Source organism: Anabas testudineus, chromosome 22 (assembly GCF_900324465.2).
Source record: "Anabas testudineus chromosome 22, fAnaTes1.2, whole genome shotgun sequence".
NCBI classification, from domain to species: Eukaryota; Metazoa; Chordata; class Actinopteri; order Anabantiformes; family Anabantidae; genus Anabas; species Anabas testudineus.
In genome coordinates this window covers 4,825,201-4,847,218 of record NC_046630.1, presented here as the reverse complement: position 1 = coordinate 4,847,218, position 22,018 = coordinate 4,825,201, and the positions used below count along the sequence as shown (strand labels likewise).

General features: G+C 39.4%; 2 protein-coding genes across 2 annotated transcripts in view; both read left to right on the top strand.

Moving 5' to 3' along the window:
• The first annotated feature begins 23 nt into the window (after positions 1-23).
• l2hgdh (L-2-hydroxyglutarate dehydrogenase) lies at positions 24-5,686 on the top strand. Its single transcript, XM_026339450.1, has 10 exons — positions 24-162; positions 1,185-1,300; positions 1,952-2,103; positions 2,338-2,469; positions 2,549-2,711; positions 2,824-2,858; positions 2,933-3,100; positions 3,855-4,012; positions 4,199-4,330; positions 4,579-5,686. Exons 1-10 carry the CDS (start codon positions 71-73, stop codon positions 4,772-4,774), a joined length of 1,344 nt encoding a protein of 447 aa, XP_026195235.1. The 5' UTR covers positions 24-70; the 3' UTR covers positions 4,775-5,686.
• Positions 5,687-6,209: 523 nt separating this feature from the next.
• The window catches only part of sos2 (son of sevenless homolog 2 (Drosophila)), a 30,156-nt gene continuing 14,347 nt past the window's right edge, over positions 6,210-22,018 (top strand). Inside the window, exons 1-5 of the mRNA XM_026339354.1 lie at positions 6,210-7,110; positions 18,778-18,903; positions 19,158-19,289; positions 19,508-19,672; positions 19,814-20,020. Of these exons, the coding sequence (XP_026195139.1) occupies positions 7,027-7,110; positions 18,778-18,903; positions 19,158-19,289; positions 19,508-19,672; positions 19,814-20,020 (714 nt within the window). The 5' untranslated portion in view covers positions 6,210-7,026. The remainder of the gene's footprint in view (positions 7,111-18,777; positions 18,904-19,157; positions 19,290-19,507; positions 19,673-19,813; positions 20,021-22,018) is intronic.

Genomic DNA, 22,018 nt, shown 5'->3' with positions numbered 1-22,018 from the left:
CAGGGATTTTGTTATTTGGCAGCTGCACAATGAGGAACGGGCTCTGAGGGGTTTTTAAAAAGCTGCCATAATGTTCCGGATCCTGAGCGGTGCGTCTTTTAGAGCTGTTGGGTCGGCGCAGCCCAAACTGCTAAAGGACATTGCAGCGAGACATCTGCACAGGTAAGACATGAGGAAGGAGTGTGGGTACATGTTTACAGTACTTCTTTGATTGATGGATAGAAACAAGGAGCAGACAAGCGCCAAGAACAGGATTTAATTATTCATTAGTCACTCATAAACACTTTAAGCGCCAAGTGGCAGCTTGCATAATATTTCTACCTCACTGCACAACCTCATCTGCACACCCCACCACAGCGTTTACACACACAGACCATCCTGCTCCATCCACACCTGCATACTTTTATACACTTATTAGCCAGGGCACATGTAGTCTTACCTGCCTTCACCTGTAGAGCACGCTTCTTTGTCAGTGTGCAGCAGTTGGTCACTGATTTTATGTGAAAGCATGGGAACATGGTCTGCAGGCTATGCAATAGGGTTGTAGAAGAATAGAATAGAGGCTATGACTTGATTCATAACAGTACCTGAAGTTTGTTAAATTGAGATCATGAGATCCAAAGTAATATCACAAATTAGTTGTTAGAATAAATGACGGCTACTCAGCTCTAAACAAGACCAGCTGTAGGACGTTCTAGCACCCTTGTTCTATTAGCCTTCACATTTTCACCTACAGATGCAGGTAGAAGTTTGGTCCTAAGTACTTTTTATTGGTTTCTCTTTGTGTTGTTGATTACATTGCTTTGCCTGGTTTTAATTTTCAAAAATAAAAACATATTGACTCATCCTAAAGTCCCGTGGCTTCATGAAGGCTCTCTGTGTGTGCAGTCTGTGGAAACGTTTTTAAATCGATTTGCACATTAGAGGAACTTGTGACATGGTGTATATTGTCTTTGTAGTTTCCAATAACCTCTTAAGTACAACGCTTGGGTCATGAGTTTTCCTACTTATCAGTTTCAAAGGTCTGTTGGTTGTTGATACGTTCCTGTACATTTGGACATCGGACCCCAGGTCAAAATATTTTTGCTCAACCTTCTGCCTTTTGCAACCCGTGAGGCCAGTTGTTTACAAGTAACCTTCTAAAGTTTGAACCATCTGTAATCTCATCTCAATCTTTCTTTCAGCACTTATGATGTGGCCATCGTGGGTGCTGGCATCGTGGGCTTGGCCACAGCCAGAGAGCTCATTCTGCGACACCCGACTCTCAGCTTCATCCTGCTGGAGAAAGAAAAAGAACTCTGTAGGTGGATGTTTGAAAGTTGTCTGTATTCCAGAGCTAAGTGCAGAGTTTCAGTTTTATTCCAACAGCATTTGATGAACAATGTAGAATTTATAATCTTGTTATTGTCTTGAGTAGAGACCATACACATTTCACACACTGAACTCCATTGAACACTAATTTAACCAAAAAGTTGAGCCCTTTGCCCACATTGGTATTATTTTATTTTTGTTATTTGCTGTACAGACTTCAATAATTGCTGTAATTTTGTAAGAATAATATAATCACTAGACCTAATCTTATATAATTTCCCTGCTCATCTCATATTAAAGCACTGTACAAATTTGGTTTGTGGCCCTTGAAATAAACCTCCAGGAACGTTGATGAACAGCTACAACATTTCAACATTTTGAACAGATCCTGACCATATTGTAGTTATAATCTGTTAATTGATGAGCTTCAGCATTGGTCCATTTTTCTTGCTTTTGCAATTTGTATTCTAAGTTAAACTGACTCCTGCATGTTTTGTAGACTTGATTGTGGTGTTAATCTTATCATCCGTTCTTACGTTTCCGCTCCATAATTTTGAGCCATTTTTCACATATTAATCTGTGAGTGAGTTTTTCTTTCTTCTCCTTCTTGTTCTTCAACTCATCTTGACTTTTTCTTCAGCTTTACACCAGAGTGGGCACAACAGTGGAGTCATTCACAGCGGGATCTACTACACACCGGGGTCACTGAAGGCCCGTCTGTGTGTGCGAGGAGCCACTTTAGCCTATGAGTACTGCGAGAAGAAAGGACTCCCTTACAAGAGATGTGGAAAGGTCTGCTTCAGGTTTTAATAATACATAACAATATAACACAACATGTTTGGATGATCTGACTTGAGGTCAGGTTATAAGACACATTTTTATATTACTATATATTGTAATAATGTTGTACATGCATTTAGATATAGTGAAAAAACACAGGTATTAAATAATGGGCATTAGAATTTAGTAACTGATAAATCACAGGGTTTTCTTAATATTAATCAGAGGATCTTCTACTTTTGGCAGCTTATTGTGGCTGTAGAGCAGGAGGAGATACCAAGACTGAAAGCTCTGTACGAGCGTGGCATGAAGAACAACGTGCGTGACCTTGGTATTATTGATGCAAAGGGAATTCGAGAGCGAGAGCCATACTGCCGGGTAAAAGACTCTGAGACCCTGTTTTTGTTCATACAATAGAAAATTTTGCAGTAAACATTTACAGGTGTCCTCTTCTCAGGGTATAATGGCCTTGGATTCGCCCTACACTGGCATTGTAGACTGGAGGATGGTGGCTCTCAGGTACGGCACAGACTTTGAGGAGGCAGGCGGCACGATAGTAACTGAATATGAGGTCAATGACATTTCTGTTGTCAAGGAGAGCCCAGCTGGGAGCAGTGAAGGTAAAAACAGGTTCTGTTCATCAGTGTGTCAACACACTCATAATTAAACAAGACCTGTAGTTACTTTAAGCCCCATTTTAAAGCGGATGCCTTTTTAAAATTCTATTTGCAGGAATGAAATATCCAATCGCAATCAGAGACAAGAAGGTAACACAGACACAGATTGAAGCATAAGACTGTGTTCTGTTGCTTGCATTGCTTTCACTTTTTTGTTTTAACAGGGCAAAGAGGTGCGGTGTCGTTATGTCCTGACCTGTGGAGGCCTGTACTCTGATCGCCTATCGCAGATATCTGGATGCAGTCCGGAGCCACAGATCGTCCCCTTCAGAGGAGATTATTTGGTCTTGAAGCCAGAGAAACACTATCTGGTCAAAGGAAATATCTACCCTGTAAGTCTGCTAAAAGAACACACATCCAGCTTTATATAATGGACTGTAAATCAACTCATCTGCAGATGTTTTACTGCCGTATATGATGAGCTTTACTCCCTTTAAAAAGTAAAAAAACTCTAGCTCCAAGTGGCAGACAGAGACAGCCGTTTGAATTGTTTAGATTTTGAAGGAATTTGCTCTCTTAAAATCAGGTAACATGAGCTCACTAAGCTGAAGCGTCCTTGATATTTTTATTGGTTGGGGGGTGGGGGGGGGGCAGCAGGCTTAGCTGTTGTTGAGTCCAGCTTTCTCTGGAAGCAGCACTTGTTTACTATTATTTAAAAAGATTGGAGTTCCTCTTAAGTTTGAATCCTTTACTCTCTCTCTCTGTGGAGATTTACAGGAAGCTTGGTAACAATTTAAAATTATTTAGTGACTCCGAAGAACAATAGACACAAATTTCCAGTTTAAGTCTTTTGGTTTTTATTTAAAGTCATCATCAGGTGCAGGTGACTGTTTACATAAAATCCAGAGGGTGTTGATATGTGTTGATTAAATTTTGCAGACAGCCTAATTGGTACAACTGAGTAATCAGATAGCACATCTGTTTTTTATTAGCAGTTGTGTAATATACTGTATCTGCCTGCTCCAGATGGTGGTTTTAAAGAAAACCAAATTCCTGGTTCTACTCTACTCTTGTATGTTGAAAATGTCAGTGGACCCTCTCTGTTATTAAGTGGATTTAAATAATGTATACTGCCTATTTTTATAGGTCCCTGACCCTCGTTTCCCCTTCCTTGGAGTTCACTTCACCCCACGGATGGATGGAAGCATTTGGCTCGGCCCTAACGCAGTCCTCGCCTTCAAAAGGGAGGGGTACAAAGTGTATGACTTTAATGCCCGAGACTTTGCAGATGCACTCTCATTCAGGTATATCAAATATAACCATTTATTTTCTTCTTTGAAATGTAATTTGTAGATGTAGATTGAGATGATTCTAAAATGTTTGTTAACAGCAAATAGTAAATTGCACAAAGGAATTCACACTTGTACAGTGAGTATGGTTTTTATTTAAGTTAATAATCATCATTTGATCTTTTTCTGCTTTTGCTGCAGGGGCCTTCAGAGGCTGGTGTTAAAGAACATAACCTACGGGATTGGAGAAATGTATAGAGGGATTTTCATCGGTGAACAGGTCAAAATCCTGCAGAAGTACATCCCTGAACTCTCGCAGAGTGACGTGCTCAGGTACAGCAATGATGCAAGACTTAAAAAAGCATTTAAATTAAGACAAGATGCATTTCCTCTTTCTGGTTTTTGGTTTTACTTAAAACTATCATCTCATCACGTTTCAAGAATGAAAAACGCTTAAAACAACACATATGCATTTAACTAATTTACTTTTAACTCTGAATAAAATAGTTCTGACTCAATCTCAGGTTTTCCAGCATCATGATATAATTATTTTCTGTAACCGTGCTTGTTTTCCTCTCCAGGGGTCCCGCAGGAGTTCGAGCTCAGGCCCTCGACCGGGATGGAAACCTTGTGGATGACTTTGTTTTTGACGGTGGTGTTGGGGACGTTGGAAGTCGAGTGCTCCATGTGCGTAACGCTCCCTCGCCTGCAGCCACCTCCTCCCTCGCGATCGCTGAGATGATCGCAGACGAGGTGGAGAATCGCTTCTCGCTGTAGAGCTTCCATTGCATAAGCAGAAAGATAGAACTACCTCAGCATCACTGTCATCCCTGAGACATACAATACAGGTCATGCCTTAATTTAAGGGGAGAAATTGATGAGTCCTATTTACATTTTTAAGACTGTTTTTACATAGCTCTGCTAGGTCAGGTTGCATAATGTTTACTCCATGAAACTTCAAAGTGAAAAACATTTTTCCTCCACTACATTTCTGAAGAACGCCACAAAGACTTACTGAAAATATGCAGTGCACAAACCTTTTTTAACTCCAACATCATCTTGAAACATTAAAACAGACGTATACTGTACTGTATAAATATTCAATATTTTGCATTGAATGTTAACTTTTTGGAACGTGTCCATTTAAATGAGTAACATGAGCGTAAGTGTGGTTTGATATTTGTTCTATTACTTTTGAATGTGCTGTGCGCTGTGGTTGTTTTTTTTTTCCTGGATGATTTGAGAGCGGTTTGTTTCTATACTGTCTTGTATGTCGAGAGTTTAAATGCTGTTTATCCATCTGGGGAAAGTTGTTTTGCGTTCAAAAGAAATAAAACCTCACTCCATTTGAAAAAACAAACATACATCTTCTACAAAAAGTCAAAATGGGAAGTTGGCTGTCAGTTTTCTACATTATGTCATTTGGGATAGAAACTCTTTTGTCATACATTAAACTTACTTTTTATGTTTATATGGCTTATAAACTGGTCTCATATAATCATGCTACAGTTTGGTCTTCAGAAGCATCACTCAGCCGAAACTTAATTTATAATAATAATAATAAAAATGAATGTGCAAATGTACCAATGTTTGTATTTTGTGCCATAGCATTTTTAAGTACAAGTAGCATATTTGTAATTAATCCAAGGCTTTTTAAAATTGGATGCAAAGTTGGAAAATTCACAAATAAACAGAATACTTTATTGTGGTTGAAGTTGTTCTTTATGCTAAAGGTGTTCCTGGATATTTACCATCTTTTTATTCTTTTTGTTTTTTAGCAGTTGGCAGTGAAACCATCACTTTATACATTAAGCTATTTGTCCACAAGGAGGCAGAATGTAAGCAATAAAAAACACAGAATGAGCTCCAGTATAAAATATTAAATTAGATGATAATATTAAATAAGCTGCGTAACGTCAATGCTCGAGTAGTGATATAAAAATAAAGTGGCCTTGTTTTGCATGAATATGATCTATTTCCTCAATTAAATACACACAGTAATGTTTCGCCATAACTCACAAAGGCGCAGTGTTGTAAGTAAACGACTTTAAAAGAGCTTTGTACGTTTTAACACATGTTCAGCATCTGTCGTGTCTTCACGATGAGTCTTCATTGTGATGAGACAGAGTCCAGCCTTGTTTTTTTTTTTGTTTTTTTCCTGTCCAATAAAATGTGAAATTACGCAGCGTGCGTGCCTGACAGCGGACGCGCGGCGCAGAGAGCAGCAGCAGCAGCAGCGGCGGCGGCGGCGGCGGCGGAGGAGTTGGTACGAACATCTTGGACTTCACAAACCAAAAACACCTCGACTGCTCTTCAGCTGCTCTGCTCACGGACATGCCTCGGACGCTCGGTCGCTGTTTGGAGGATTTGCGTTGGATTTAGCGTCCGATCGACGCGGAGAAGATGAGTAAATGCGAAGTAAACAGCGCAGGAGAAAGTGTGCCTTGTTTGGAGCTGAACGGATCGTGTGCCACAACATAAAACTCACCAAGGCCAGCAGCAGCCAGTAGCACTAGTTAGCTCGTCGGCTAACGCTAGCCTGCTAACGTTACAGGTGTTTAGGCAGCAAATAAACAAAAATAACTTGTAGCTGTAGTTAGCTGGCAACAAGCTGGGCTCTGGTGTTGCGTCTTAACGATTAACTTGTTGTGCCTGTTATACGCCTTTTAGTAAACGCCAAGTAGCAAGTATAACACTTAGCAACACTGTTATTAGCCACTAGCTTTTTGGCTAGCCGCTGCCCCGTGTTTACAGCCGCAGCAGGCTAACCTCACTAGCCGCCAAGCTAGCGAGTTAACTTTACGGCTACATGTGCTTATTTTTTTTTGTAGCTAAGTTTTCGCAGTTTAACGTGACTCGACCCAAAACCCACAGTGTGTTTTAGGGACACTCCTCTTATTTGCAAGCCAATTTGACTTTTTTTTTCCGCCGTGCCTGCCCTGGACTGACCCACCCACAAGGACTATCTATCCGGGGCCGATGCTGACAGTTCAGCCCGGATCACGGCAACGCCAGGAGCCGCTACAGCAATGCAGCCCCAGCAGATATACGACTTTTCAAGCGAAGAGAACAGCCACAAATGGAGAGGCCTCTTCGTGCAAGCTTTACGAAAGGTAATATTAAGCTTCATACACTCACCAGTTCTTATCAAGTCTACAATCAACACCACAGACTTCTTCTTTCCCATACTGGAGGTTCCTACAGAGGACTGGTTCCATCTCCATGATCACCTTACTAACCCCCAGTTTATCCCACTATAAAAGTTCTCATATGAACACAATAAAATGAACAAAACGAACAAATCTCAGCACCTAACTTGCAGCAATTGTCCCTGAAAATCAGATGAATGGAAAGTATTTCACGCTTCGTTTATTATTAATTATTACTGCAGACATTTGCCAATTTTGAAACTGCTGTCCTCATCTCCTGTGGCTGTTGACGTGCCTCTCGGCCAAGTTCCCTATAACGACCTTTTCCCACAGTGTGTTTAAAGAAGTTCAGTTGTGATCAGATTTTACAGCAACATGTTTTATACATTTGATGGTAGTCATGTTATGTTAATACCTGTAAACATGTTACCTCCAACTGAAATGCCAGTGCAGCTGTCCTTGCAGCTGAAAGACACTGTCAAACATCACTTGGTTTGTTTGTGTGTGTGTGTGTGTGTGTGTGTGTGTGTGTGTGTGTGTGTTTTGCTGCCAACGTCTTTATTTGTTCCTCATTTGGTCTGAGAGCAGAGATGTCTCATCCTTGCAGAGTGTAGACCAGTTCTGTGCAATGCTGCTTACATGGCAAAGCTTTTTCAAAGAAATACAACTTAAATCTCACAAGGTTAATTCATATCTTTAGAATAGGAAACATTTTAATGTCTTTGGTCAGCAGGACTGACCTGTATCAGTTCCTTTTTAACTGTCCCTCTCTTTCCCTTTTCTTGCATCATCTTGGCTTCTCCCTCTCATTACCAGGTTTATTTTCTGTTTGCTATACTCCCCCGAGTTTCTCTCACTCAATCGTCTCAAAATTATCCACTTCCTGGCAAATTTTTCGCACTGTTCCTTAAAGTTACAAACTGCTTCAAGCTTCATATGCTGCTTACCCTTTGTCAGCTGTTTACATGCCCTTCGTGCAACTGTAATTCAAGTTGATGATGCAATTGTACAGTACATTAGGGTGGCAAAGCAAACCGTGTTGTTCACCTTGTCCTGTAGGATATTTGAGTTCACCCAAAGAGCAGCAGCACCTAGTATGAGTCGCGCTAATTTATCCAGCCAGTTCACTGTTGGTGTTTTTGCCTTCTTACGTTTAACTTATATCTTGACAAAAAATAAACAAAAACTTAACTTAATTTAAAACAAAATCTATTGTACACGTTAAATTTTAAAGCACATTTACTTTCTTCTCGCACTGAAAACGCCTGGATTTTTTAATATAAAACTACCATCTACTAAATCACTGAGCCATTTTCATTCTTTGTGAGTCCTGGACAAAGATATGTGTATATGTATATTACTCTTCTTTAAGTTGTTTATTAGGACCAGAAAATGTGCACATCAGCTGCACATACATCATTCTTCACAGAAAACAGAGGACAACACAATGAAGTTCAGTCTGAAGAAAAAACATGTATTTATTGCTGTGAGCTAGTATTTATGTAACATGAACCCATCTAGGGCCACAACACAGTAATTTAAATTGTTAGTAATCTATTAATCTTGGTCACCATAATGTAATCAGTAATCAAATATAGTGCCGCACTAAATTAGTTGAACAATGATCAGTTGCGCTCTAAGTATCATACTTAAACAATATGAAATGTACAAATTCAGTATATATAGTAAGTGCGTGCTTGGAGTTAATTTGGATAAATTTGTTAGTGTAAACTTTAAATTAATTACATCTAAAATGTTTTATGTCACAGACATCGTGCTTTATGTATCTTTTAGTAACGCCACAGAGGGAACCAGCAGATTGTAAGCATTATCAGCATGTGTATAAATAATACAGGCTTTTCTGTGTCAGTTGTCTGTAGCACAGCAAAGATTGTGCGATGAATCAGGTGAAACTGAGAGAGCAGGTGGTGGGTCGTGGTGCTGCAGTTTCATTGTCTCAACTTGTTACACAACTGCCGGAGGGAAAGCCTGTCAGAGATTGACGCAAGAGAGATTTGTTATGGTTTTGACAAACTGTGACTCGCTGTTTTTCACAGCTGTCCACAGGGGGAAAGGGGGTGGTGATTTCTAGTTAGAAGGAGCAGCGGTGGATGACTCCACCCCTGAGAGTGATTTTAAATTGTTGTTTAGAGGCAAGATAAAAGAAAATCTGTGCGTAGAAACTCCTCAGAGCTGGAGCAGGGATGTGACTGTGCACTCATGAAGTCAGGTAGTTTAAGATGCGTCATCTCCAGCTGGTGGTTGATCACTTGCAGAATTTCCTCATAAATATATATATTTATAATATTTACTGACATTTAACAATTTCAATCAGGCTGATGATAGGAGGGACAAAATGCTGAGTCGATCATCTCAAACTGTTTTCATTATCAGCAGATTTTTTTTTTGATTGTTGAACTGCTTTTCGTAGTTTTTATATGATTACAAATTGAATATTTTGCATTTGCATTTTGACATTTCTGACAAATAATTAATTGAAGAAAATGACAACAACAGATACATAATTAATTAGTTAAGTGTTTAAACACTGTGAATACTGTGTTTTTTTATGTAATGCAAGTTTAATTGTACATCTTTGAAGATGAGCTGCTTGTTAAAGGTGTGGAGCACATGGCCCTTGAAGCTGAAACTTTAGGTTAAGTGTTTCTTGTGGATGAAGATATTTGGCCTGGTGCAACGTGACCGTGATGCTTTTGTACTACATTTATCTACCTTTCAAATTGTTTCAAAAGTGTTTCCTGTAATCCTATTACCACTTATCGCCACTAAGCTAAAGCAGAGATGTTTTAGAAATTAAATTATTCCATGTCTTACACATACAGAAAACTTTTACAGACTAACTGCTTACAACCTGCAACATGTTGTTCCTCGAAAATAAAATGCTGATCACCATGATAAGGATGCCCCATGGTAGGTCTGTGTCTGCACAAACACACACTCCCTCCTTCCCCCTTTTTCTCCTCCTTTAGTTGTGTTAGCAGCTCTGCAGTGAAAATAAAAATGCTGCTGTCCAGATTCCAGCTCATGTCAAACAAATGCTAAATGACTTATTTTCTTCAGGGGAAATCGCAAGAGCAGGGAACAGATTGTGCATGAGCTTTTTTTTTAGTTAGATGGCAACTATTAGAGTTTTATACAAGTGTCTGATAAAAGACAGAATAATATAAAAGCCTTTTAGTGCTGTGATTGGTTGAATCGATATATAGCTTAGGTTTTTATTTATTGTTGTTGCTGTGATGGCCAAGATATTGGCATGGCAGGCCACCATGGAGAGGCATTACCAGTTAAAATACTGAGGTTTATTCTGTCCTACAGTGAACGTCTGTATCCGCTGTTCAGACTGTGGATCTTTGCATAAAGCTTTCCCTTCTAGTCTTAAGTAGCTCACACACATGTGCAGCCGCCTGTGTCGTTGATGTTCACTGTGACATTTCTTCATGGACGAGTCAAATGTTTGTCTCCTGGCTGTGTCTGTCTGTCTGTCTGTCCTGGCTATTCTTGATCACCGCAGCTCGTGCCTGGTGCTTTGTAAGAGCATCATTTTGCCTCTGACATGCTAGTGTTAATAATAACTGTGCATTCCCCAAGTCTGCTGTTTCACTGGCACCGACAGAAAGGCCAGGGCTTTGCTGGGTACAGTTTCATTCCATTGCCATGTTGAGTTAACATCGGGCTGTGCTGCTGAGTTCACAGAGCTTCGCTCCATGAGGCACAGGCCAACATTTAAAAGAGATTGGTCAGGTTACAAGCCAGCTTTGTTGCCTCTTCTGAGATTGTGTTTTATTTTATTTAGATGGTTTGCTGCCCCTTTTTATCCAGGCTAGACAGAGACTTCAGAATCAAACACAGTCAATTATTACACACCTTCACTCGACTGTGAGAGGTCCAATCTAAGTATGACAGATACGGCTGTGCCTATCATATGTCATATGTACAATACCTATACAATAAGTTTCACTTGCTGTTTTTGGCTTTCCATTATGTAGGATATGAGCTTGGTGACACACGTACCAGCAGGAATGGTTGGGGTTAGGCACTGACACACAATTACAGCACAATAATTTGTCATCAGATCTCCTTGGGTGCATTGCTGCTTGACGAAGTTGCACTAGTGTTGGGCCCAGGGCCTCTTACAGCTGAGATTTCATTTTCACTTTTGTTTGAGATATTCTTATGGAGTTCTTGTTTATAAAGTCTTTATAACTACAACAAAAATGCAGAAGTATGGGCTAAGAATGAGCCGCAAGTGCAGCAGTCAAATTGTCACAGACATCAGATATATTATTATTTTTATTGTTATTATTGTTATTATTACATGATTGTGTTGATGTGGATCTTTTCTGGTTGTGGTTCCTTTTCCTTCTGTTTGAGGTGAGAGCAACAAAGTAAAGAGGCAAAACAATTTCCCTTTGGGATTAATAATGTTTTTTTGAATCTCGAATATAAATTTTAAATAATTGGGAAAATCCTGATGTCATTATGATGTGCTGACACAACTACAAACCGGTCTTGCAAAGTTCATATAAGTTTATTTATGGGTGTGAGTTTATTTTAGTCACTTTTATCTATCTCATCTTTCACCTGTCATAAAGCAGAAACTTTTACTTGAAGAAGATTTATGTGTTCACCTGAAGCAAATCTGCTGTGTGCTTACCTGGCAGTTATATACACAAAAAAAAAACCCCAAGAGAAATACCATTGTTGTCTCTACAACTCGATGTGTTTATTAAAAATGTATTCAAACTTTTAGCCATACAGTAAAGCTGGCAAGTTGTCAAACAGGAAGTAAATGCATGCTTATCATAAGTGTGTGTAAACAGAGGCAGACACTGTACTGATTTTAGAACTGCATTGAATTTTTGACCCATTGCGTCGTTTGACATGTGGTGTGAGCACGGTCCCAGCTCCTGATTAAGCACCAGAACGACGACGAGAAAGATCTCTGCTCCTAGTCAGTCAGTTGGATTCCTGGATTAATACTTTAGTTGGATTACTGACACGCCAAAAGTTTTGGATGGCTGTCTTGCAGTGTGAGCAGCTCACACTCCCCACATGGCTGCTGTCAAAATAATATATATAAATAATATTTAAAAATGGGAATGAGCTTGTTTTAATATTATTGGAGCTGTATTTTACATGGCATGGCCAAAACTGTATTATAAAGATGTTGTGATATGAAACAGGCCTTTGCTGTTTGAGTCTATTATGGGATATTCAGTAACTATAGATGTGTTTTCTATAGTCACATAGTATATGTTACTGGATTACACAGGTCTGTACTATACCATACAGTATACCCTACCTGCCTTTGCCTCTATCTTGTGTGGGTGAAATTAATTTAATTCAAACTCTTGACTCAACACGTTTGGGTTTTGTGTAGTAGTAGTAGTAGTAGTAGTAGTAGTAGTAGTAGTAGTAGTAGTAGTAGTAGTAGTAGTAGTAGTAGTAGTAGTAGTAGTAGTATAAGAAGAACTTATATAATCTGGGCCTTGCCACTTTCATGCAGTACGTCATTACTGTAATACTTCGTCTTGTTGTCACTGTGTGTTGATTGGAAACAGTGTTCCTGGTAACGGGTTGTGCTTCCTGTGAACCAGCTCTTAGCGATCCACAGAGAGGAGCTGGTTAAGTCACAGATTCCTCACCCTTCCCATCATATTGAATCAGGTCTGTGAACGTCAGCTCGTCCTCAGATGGGGTTCAGAAGGAGGATGGGTGGATGTGCGCCGATTGGGGTCACTGGGTCAGGTCAGACTGCGGTCATGGCGAGGCCACGTGCTTTCGACAGCACTTCCACCAGCTATTGTCTTTATGATCTGAAAGTGAGGAGAGCTGGCTGAAAGTCAGAGTAGTGTGTGTGTGTGTGTGTGTGTGTGCGCGTGTGCGTGTGTGTGCGTGTGTGTGTGTGTGCGTTTCTGTTTTCTAAAGGATCACCTCGATCTTTTTGTCTTTGTTGGTCTTGTATGTCTGAACCATGATGTGTGTGTTTGTTTGTATGTATGTATAATTTCTGGGTTAAGACTAGGTTTTGGTTAGGTTTAGGGTAAGGCAGTGCACGTGATAAATTAAACATTGAAACGGAGTAGATTAGCATGGCCTCTGTGGCAGTAGGGGGCTAGGGAATGCATTATGTCAATGAGTGTCCTCACACTGACTGCCATACAAAATGTGTGTGTGCCTCAGAGTTGATCTCTGCCCTGTGGTTCCCCAGACAGTCTGGTTGTAATGGCAGATGATGTCATGGCATCATCTGCCACCTCTCACCTCTCACCTACCATCACACACACAGACACACACACACACACACACACACACACACACACACACCCACACCCACCAAAGCCACATTACCTGCAACCCGAGCCTGATGCTGCTCCATATACACAGCCCGGAGAATAATCAATCGAATTAGAAATGTTAACCCTGTATTATCACTGTCCGGCCTCTATTATTACCTCCAACCTTTCTGTTCTTTTACCACCAGCACACACAACAACACCTGATCACTCTGTGTGTTGCAGTTGAGACTTACAGGATATATTTTACTACACAAAGCTCAGGCATTTAGCACCCTCTGTTGAGACAGGATGCAAGCTGATTCAAAAGCCGCCTGTGTACCACTGACCTGCATCTCTTTGTCTTCTCTTTGTCAATACATGCATTAATACATTACGTTTCTACACAGACTGTGAACTATAGTTCTTCATTTCTCTCTGTGTGTGGCCACTCTTCACTACGTATACTTGACAGAAACAGTTTTGTTTCCATGTCTGATCATTTTAATGACGTTGCATTTTGGAGCAATAAAATCTTTTGAGGTAAAATGCCTGTGGTTTGAATATTTGCATAAAACGCTGTGTGCACTTTTCCACTTGAACAACAAGATTTTTCCCTTAACTTTCACTTCTAGGCTGCAAAGTCTGCTCCACTGTTTTGACTTCAGATCTCACTGATGTTAGCGAGTGGGTCCTCAGCATGTTAAAGTATATAATATAAAGTGCACTTATATTCTTCTAAAATTGATCTGCTGTATTGACGCCTACGGTTTCAGGCTAAAATTTAGCATTATATTTTTTAGGATGAGTCCTGTTGGTTATCCTTGTGACAGTTTAACTGGTTCTTGGATTGGTCGTAGAAAATTACACAACTTTTGCTTCAGACACTTAAGGTGGCTGCAATTTATAACCATCGATAAATAGTAAAACTGTCCTTGACAGCTTCTTAGAGCCCGTAATGATTCCTTTAGATGACTTGCTTTTATTTCTGATCATCAATTAGACATTTGTACATTGATAAGAGACAGAAAAAAACAATAAGGCTGTTATGTGATTAGTTGATGAATGTACAGTTTAAGTTGCTTATTAAGCTAAAACCTTGTTTGCTTCCAGATTTTCCAATGTGTCCATTTCTTTCTTGTTTCTTTACTATTCTCTTCTAAAAAACACTATTTCGAAACTAAATATGTTGCTGTCCAACAAAACTGGACTTTTAAACGCATTACTTTTATTTATTCAGTTATATCAAAATTAAAGCAGAAGGTTTTTTGAAATTATTATTTACCAGTCCCAGCGCTAGTTATTTTCTTGATTGGTTAAATAAACGGTTTGTCACGTTTTCATATGATATTCAGAGTACTATCATGTGGTCTAGACAGACATCAGTCAGATGTGAGAAGATGGAACCAGCAAATATTTGATTAATTTTCTTTAGATCACTTGGTTGTTTAATAGCTAATCCCTGCAGCTCTACTCATAGTCATCAACAAGTTTCATGCTTGCTGCCGCTGCTGCCTCATCATACACCCACATCAATACCTCTCACTCTGCCACTATGATCTGCTCTCCCCGGAGGCTTCGCTCTGTGTCGGTAGAGAACAAGGCAGAAGGGGGAAGATGGAGGAGGGAAAGTGAGAGTGAGCGAGCGCTGGGACTTCCTGTGCACTAGTCTCTCCCTCCATAATGGAGCTGGCCCATGAAACTGACACCTTAACATGGTACATGCATGAGAGCTTATGCATGGTTGAGATTTTTTTTTGTTTTAATGTCTTTGTTTACATGCAGGATGTATAAACATTAGTTTAATTGTCGCCTCAGCTCTAGATTCTGTTTGAATCCAAAGTATATAAAGGAGAGGCAACAAATCGTAAATATAGAAGCTGGTTACTTTTCTGTCCATCTGTAAAATAAATGAATCAGCCAATTTCAATCAATCACCTTTTATATAATGTCATTTTAACATAATGGGATTTGGTAAATTTTCTATAGTTGGTTAGTTATTGACACTTTTGAAGAATCTGTTTTTCCAGGACATTTGTAAAGATGTATTTCATACAAGGATTGAAAATATTAGTTGATTGTTCAGGTAGTTGATGGACAAAAGCTTTATAATCAGTCATTAATCATTAAATCTTTTTCCCTAAGCAAAAAAAAAATAATAATATCTTTGTTTCCACCAGGCATATTTTTTCTTAAATATTTTATTTTTACTAATTTCTTGGTGAATTAGTTTTTTTAGATCTTATTTCAGAATCAAAAGTTGTTTTTCATACCATGGGAAACCCAGAGCTTCTTATCTGATGTTTGGAACTGAGAGCAAATTTAAATTCAGGAGTTTCCCCTGCTCTTTTTCCACTTAATTGCTTTCGCTTTGCTTGCGTTATTTCACCGTCTGCCACCAACCGTAATAGACTTTACATCCATCAGCCATTAGGATCAAGTTTCAGTGGAACTGTAAATACACTGAGCTGCAGTCATACCTGTGCATGGCCCCACTCTGCTTTCAAGCCACAATCTACACGTCCTCATCAAGCAGAACTGACAGATTCACTGCGAGGACAACAAAGATTCAGCCATTCAAACTAATTTAAATGCTTTTCATAAAGAGCTTTTAACAACTTATTTACTTTAAATCCGGTAGAGCTGTAATTTAATGATTATTTTGATCAATTACATAGTCTTATAATTGATTTTCTTCATTAATTGATTAGTAATGGATTGATTAGTATTTAGTTCTATTAAAAATCTAAAAAATGTTTATTTTAGGAACTGTAATCACTAAATTTGTGGCATTTTTGTTTAACGGTTATATAAATTGTTAACCAATTGTTGCATATTAATTTAAATCACAAATTTATTAACTATCATAGAAAACCCATAGAAAATTCACATTTATAATAATTATCAATTAATTTTAGATCGAGTGGCTATTTGTTTCCACTGTACAAGTTTCTTAGTACAGTAAAAGGAAAGCATCTGTTGCAGCAGTTAACTTTGTTGTCTTTATAGCAGTCTCACATTTCCATGCACTGTATTTGAATTAGTAGTAAGTAACCAATGTATTTCTGTTGCTCTGTTGCTCTGTGGTACCATCCTGACATTGTCGGAGATAGAAACGGGCCAACTATTCTGTGAATGGAGTCAGGGGAAACCCCCGTAGTTTCAGTGCAGTGACTCACAGCTCCTGGTGTCCTGTGTATTTGGTCAAGTGCCTATTTGCGGTTGAGAGATTCTGTCTCATAATGTAGTTCTGCTTTGATATATATATTTTTTTCCGAGTGGAGTGGCTTATTTATAACCGTTAGGTCTTGTGAGCGTGCATCAAAACAGAAATGACGTAGAGAAGCACAAATGAGGCCAAGTTGTGGCTTCAGATTTTCCATCTCCTCTTGCTTTAAAAAGCATCTGAATGTTGTTAATGAATCAGAATGTGAATCCAGAACACATCTAGGAAAGGGCTCCTTTATAATTCTGCAATTGTGACTTTTCTACGTCTCCTCTTTTCTTTGATTTATGATTTTATCTCAAACTAGAGAGACAGAGGGGAAATCCTGCCTGTTGCTGCATCTCTGTTAAGTCAGAGCACAAGAATGCATGAAGCCCGGTCTGCACTGACCTTTTAACTCTCCTCTCACATTCCTTAATCCGGGGGCAATGTTTTGTCATCATAACGCCCCACTTTACTATATGCCAGGGTAATTCCATCACTACCATGTGAACAAACCGGGCTTTTGTGAGTAGAGAGTAAATGTAAGACGCTCTTTTTTTGTCTTCCTTTCTTTCTATCCACCTCTATCTATCCAGCCCTTTTCCCCCTCTTAGTCTCCTTTGGGTGCTATAATAATATCTCAACTGACAGCATTCCTGCAAGAAGGCACAACCCGAATGACGACAACTTTTTTGAGGTTGGAGGGTGGCTGGGGGTGTTCTTCCCTTTCCAATTGTAAACTGTATGAAGCCACACCTTCTTTGCTGTCTGCACCTAAAACCACACCTTCTTTGAAAGCTGCTTTGATCAAAAGTGGGCTTTTTTGTTGTGTTGCAGAGCCTCATCTTACAGAAACATGGAGACTTATCATTTAAAGATTCATGATTCATTCAACTTTGGTTGTTTTCAAAAATATCCAAGAGTGAAACTAACTTGAGAGGTGTGATCTTTCTAACTGATTTATATATTTATAATTTTTATGTTAGCAGGGGTAGTTTTAGGGCAGATGGCCTACCCTTTGTTCTGTCACCGAAAGCCTCTCAACAAGGATGAATTACACTCTGTACAGCCCTTGAATGCAGCGTATTGGAACATCTACTGCTAATGCTCCAGTGTTACGATATTAGCTAAAGACCAAATACAGATGCAACAGACGGATTATCTTACAACAAGAAATATCATATTATTAGGATATTGTGTTGAATTTGAGTATTGATGTGCGGGAGACATCACTGAAGGAGGGAGAGGTGAAATGTCACAAACAGGCTGGCGGTGCTTTGGGTGGGGAAGAGGCTAAGATCGTGTCACAGAACCATGACACGACCCCCGCCCCTTCCCCACCCAACCCAAGACCTTGTCAGACTGTATGTGTTGCGGTTTTGGTCTCGGTTTCATAACTGTTACACCCCTAGTAGCTACCAGAGGGATCCAGATGGTACACAAACTGTGTGGAGTGAATATAGGACACTACGGTGCTTCTGAGGAACAAACTGAACCTTAGCAACCAACTTTAAAAATGACTTTTGTCAACTAAAATTTAAACACCTCCTGATATTATATTATTTTGGCACCTACAATGAGCTACAAGTTAATGATCAACAGCAGTTTCATATGATGGGCAGGTAGGATGAGTCATCACAAACATTTTAACCTTAACAAAAAAAAATGGTTATTTTAATATTAAACTACTCTTTTTTTACATATATGTAGTTCTTATATATCAAGATTAAATTAATTCAAAAAGAGAATTTCCATTTTGTAAATGTATGTTTCATGCTTCCACACACAGTTTGAAAATTAAAGGAAAAGGACCGGCTGTGATGACAATTATGGAGGATTTAGAGCTTAAAGACTGAAACTTGCAAAAGCACCTGTATGACGAAGAGAAAGTATTGTCTTCTGCTGTCTTGACGTCATTAAATGTGACCTGAGCCTAACCAGGTTTTAGACTGCTTCACATTCACACAGTTTTAGTTGACATCCATTGAAGAGTGTTTTACCTTTTCTTTGAGAAGCCAAACGTTGATGAAGACTAAAATAAAACACTGAAAACCTCCATCAGTCTTTACTTTGCAGCATGCTATGTCGTTTATGTGTCACTTATCTCTTTGCTTATGTTTTCCTCAGGTACAGAAGCAGGTCCATCCGAACCTTATGGCGAAGGAGGACGCCCTGCAGCACATCGAGGAGCTGATCTTGCAGCTGCTCAACATGCTGTGTGTGGCTCAGCCTCGCTCTGTGCAGGACGTAGAGGTGAGGCCTCTCTTCATGCTGCTTGTGTTTCTGGAGTAAACACGAAGTTGAGAAAGTGAATAGGAATTGAAGTTGAATGAGAAACCATAACTTACTGCAATTATCGTGTGCTTTTTTCATAAATTTTCCAGTTATGAAACATGTGCTACCACAACAGCATTCCACATAAGTAATTGATGACTTTTGTGCAACACATTGACTAATGCTCCTAAACTTATTAAGTGTAAAGAGAAAAATAACTTTCCATCTTACAGGAACGTGTCCAGAAAACCTTTCCCCACCCTATAGATAAGTGGGCGATTGCAGACGCACAGTCAGCTATCGAGAAACGCAAGAGGAGAAACCCTTTACTTCTCCCTGTGGACAAGATACACCCACTGCTTAAGGTAGAGACCCCATCATCATCCAAACCACAACTTTGTCTCAATATAGTATTTATTATAGGTTATAAATATTTTCTTATTTGGCAGCATAGCAGTATTCACACAGGTTTTGTCAGTTGCTGGGAAGTATTTATAGTCCAATTTAGCATACTGTTTCGACAGCTTGGTTCACATGATGTTTTGTTTTTTGTTTTTTTTTGTTTTTTTCCCCAATTCAACAGGAGGTTTTGGGGTATAAGGTGGACTACCATGTGTCGCTGTACATCGTAGCTGTGCTTGAATATATATCCGCAGACATACTAAAACTGGCTGGAAACTATGTTGGTAATATTCGGCACTATGAAATCAGCCAGCAGGACATCAAGGTGTCCATGTGTGCAGACAAGGTGAGTAAAGGAAAAGCTGTCAGTCATGGTGCAGGTTTTGTGAAGGCTGTAAAAGCTAAAGTTGTCCTACATGATAAGGCAAGAAGGAAGAGCTTTTTTATTTTCTCTGATTGCATGACTGATTCTGCTGTTTATTTTCAGGTGCTGATGGACATGTTTGACCAGGAGGAGGACATTGGCCTGATGTCTCAGTGTACGGAGGAGCCGTCATCCTCTGGGGAGCTGACGTACGATGACCTGGTGAGGCTTGAAATCGCAGAGGAACGACAGTACCTGCGAGAGCTCGACCTCATCATCAAAGTGTTCCGACATCACTTCCTGTCCAACCCCAAAATCTTCATGACCCAGGTGAGAATCACAGAGAAAACTTATCAGTGTCTGGAGAATCAGTTTTACACATGTAGCACACAACAGGAGATTGTTCATGTTAGACGCCTTCTCACTTATAAACAGCCTGTTTGTTTTTGGTGAGGGGTGGTCCATGGCTACAGCGTGAAAGAGGAACAACGTGATGTGACAACACAAATTTGCAAGAAACTGCGCTGCAACTTAAAATGCTTCAACACTGCATGCTCTCTCTCAGTGCTAACATATTGTAATGTGATCTGTTAAACCTGACAGTCAAAGCAAAATCATCCACTGCCAAGAGAGACAGAGTTTCTCTGACTCAGCAAGTTAACCAAATATACAAATTACTTATCATATGGTGTTTAATATGGCAGTTAAGTGTTTTAAATTCTCCTAAAAGAGAAAGCAAAAGTATGGGTAGTAGCAGGAAGTTGACCATTGGGTGTTTGGGCTGAGAAGAAGTGAATGGAAAGTTGAGTTTAATGGGTCGCTGTGGTTTTGCATATTTTGGGTTGGGTAATTTGTGGTATCATTTGGGTGAGGAGGCTAAACCTTTGTGAGGCCCAGTGGAATGCAGAACATGTAATTATGTTGAGACAGGAACAACATCTGCAACCCTCACCAAAATAACCTCAATTATGTCTGTTGAAACACGGCATAATCTGAAATTACTCTGAGATGTCAAGAAAGTGTTGCCGTAAAATAATGACAGCACTGATCCTCTATTCAGACTTTAGCAGTCAGTAATCACAGTGTGCTATTTTAGGGTTCTCGTCTTCTTGACTAATGATTTCCTCAGGCAAATTGAGCTTGTTGTTGTTGTTTGGAGTTTGCTCTCGCCACTTTTATTTATCCAAAGGAGGTTGGCCAAGAATGAGAGCAACACCCTGCTACATGCTCATGTGGTTCAACACATTCAGCGTGTTTACATGCACTTAAGTAACCTGCTTATTGTCAGTTTTCTGTGGTAAGATTTCTTAAAGGTTATTTAAAGAAAAGAATTGTTTCTTTTATCCGTGTAAAGCAGGGGCTTTCAACATGACAACATGGGCACCACTCAGACAAAACTGTGCTTTATTCACATTTTCATTATTTTCATTAGCAATTAGCAGATTCAGTTTTAAATGCTAACAAAGGAATTAACTATGATTGGATTACTTTGATATTAATTAATTTAAAAATCCCTTTTTGCCACCATTGTAATTCTGTTACTGTGCTTCACATATTTTCTGTCTACTCTGACTATGTTATGACACTGAGGAGTTCAGATTTGAACTGACGTTGGAGCAGCAGGCATTAAAGTACCTTCATTGTCTCCATGGGCTCTGTCACAGTCGCAAACTGTTTTTACCTTCCCTTTGTTATAAAGCATCAGCATGTGTCTGTCTCCTTCACATTATGCAGCATCTTTGTCTCACGTCTGCCTTCAGTCTGAAAATCTCTGCTCTAACAGATTAAGAGGAACACGGGTGCCAAAGCAAAGTAATTATAAGAGAAACATGATGATTTCTTGGTCATCTAGTTGCTGAACCAAGATTTTTACAAGCATGAATGTGCTTCAGTAAGACTTTCGACAGGAAATGTATTTTCTGTGGCGGCACTGTGGTGGAATGAAAGGAACGTTTCCCAGTCATACTTGTGCATTCTTGCATCTGAAATAGTTTGACTAAAATTGAAACTAAAGCTCAAATAAAAAAAGTCACAGATGTGTTTTGTTTCGTGGCATTCAGTCCAGATGCTCCTGCCAAGAAAGAAAACACCTCTGATCTTTGGCCAGCTGCATGGTATTACAGCATCAATACAATTTATGATTTTGTGACATAAACTTCTTTTCCAGTCACTCAGTTTCTTGTAAATGTACAGTAGTCGTATCCTGGAAGCAGTAAGTCTTCAGTGTCTACTTACTGAGCAGGTTGAGTACATTTTCAGTAGGGAGGATTCAAACTAGCAGCACCCACAAACCTACCCTTTTAACCTTTAAGCAACCTTCATGTTGTG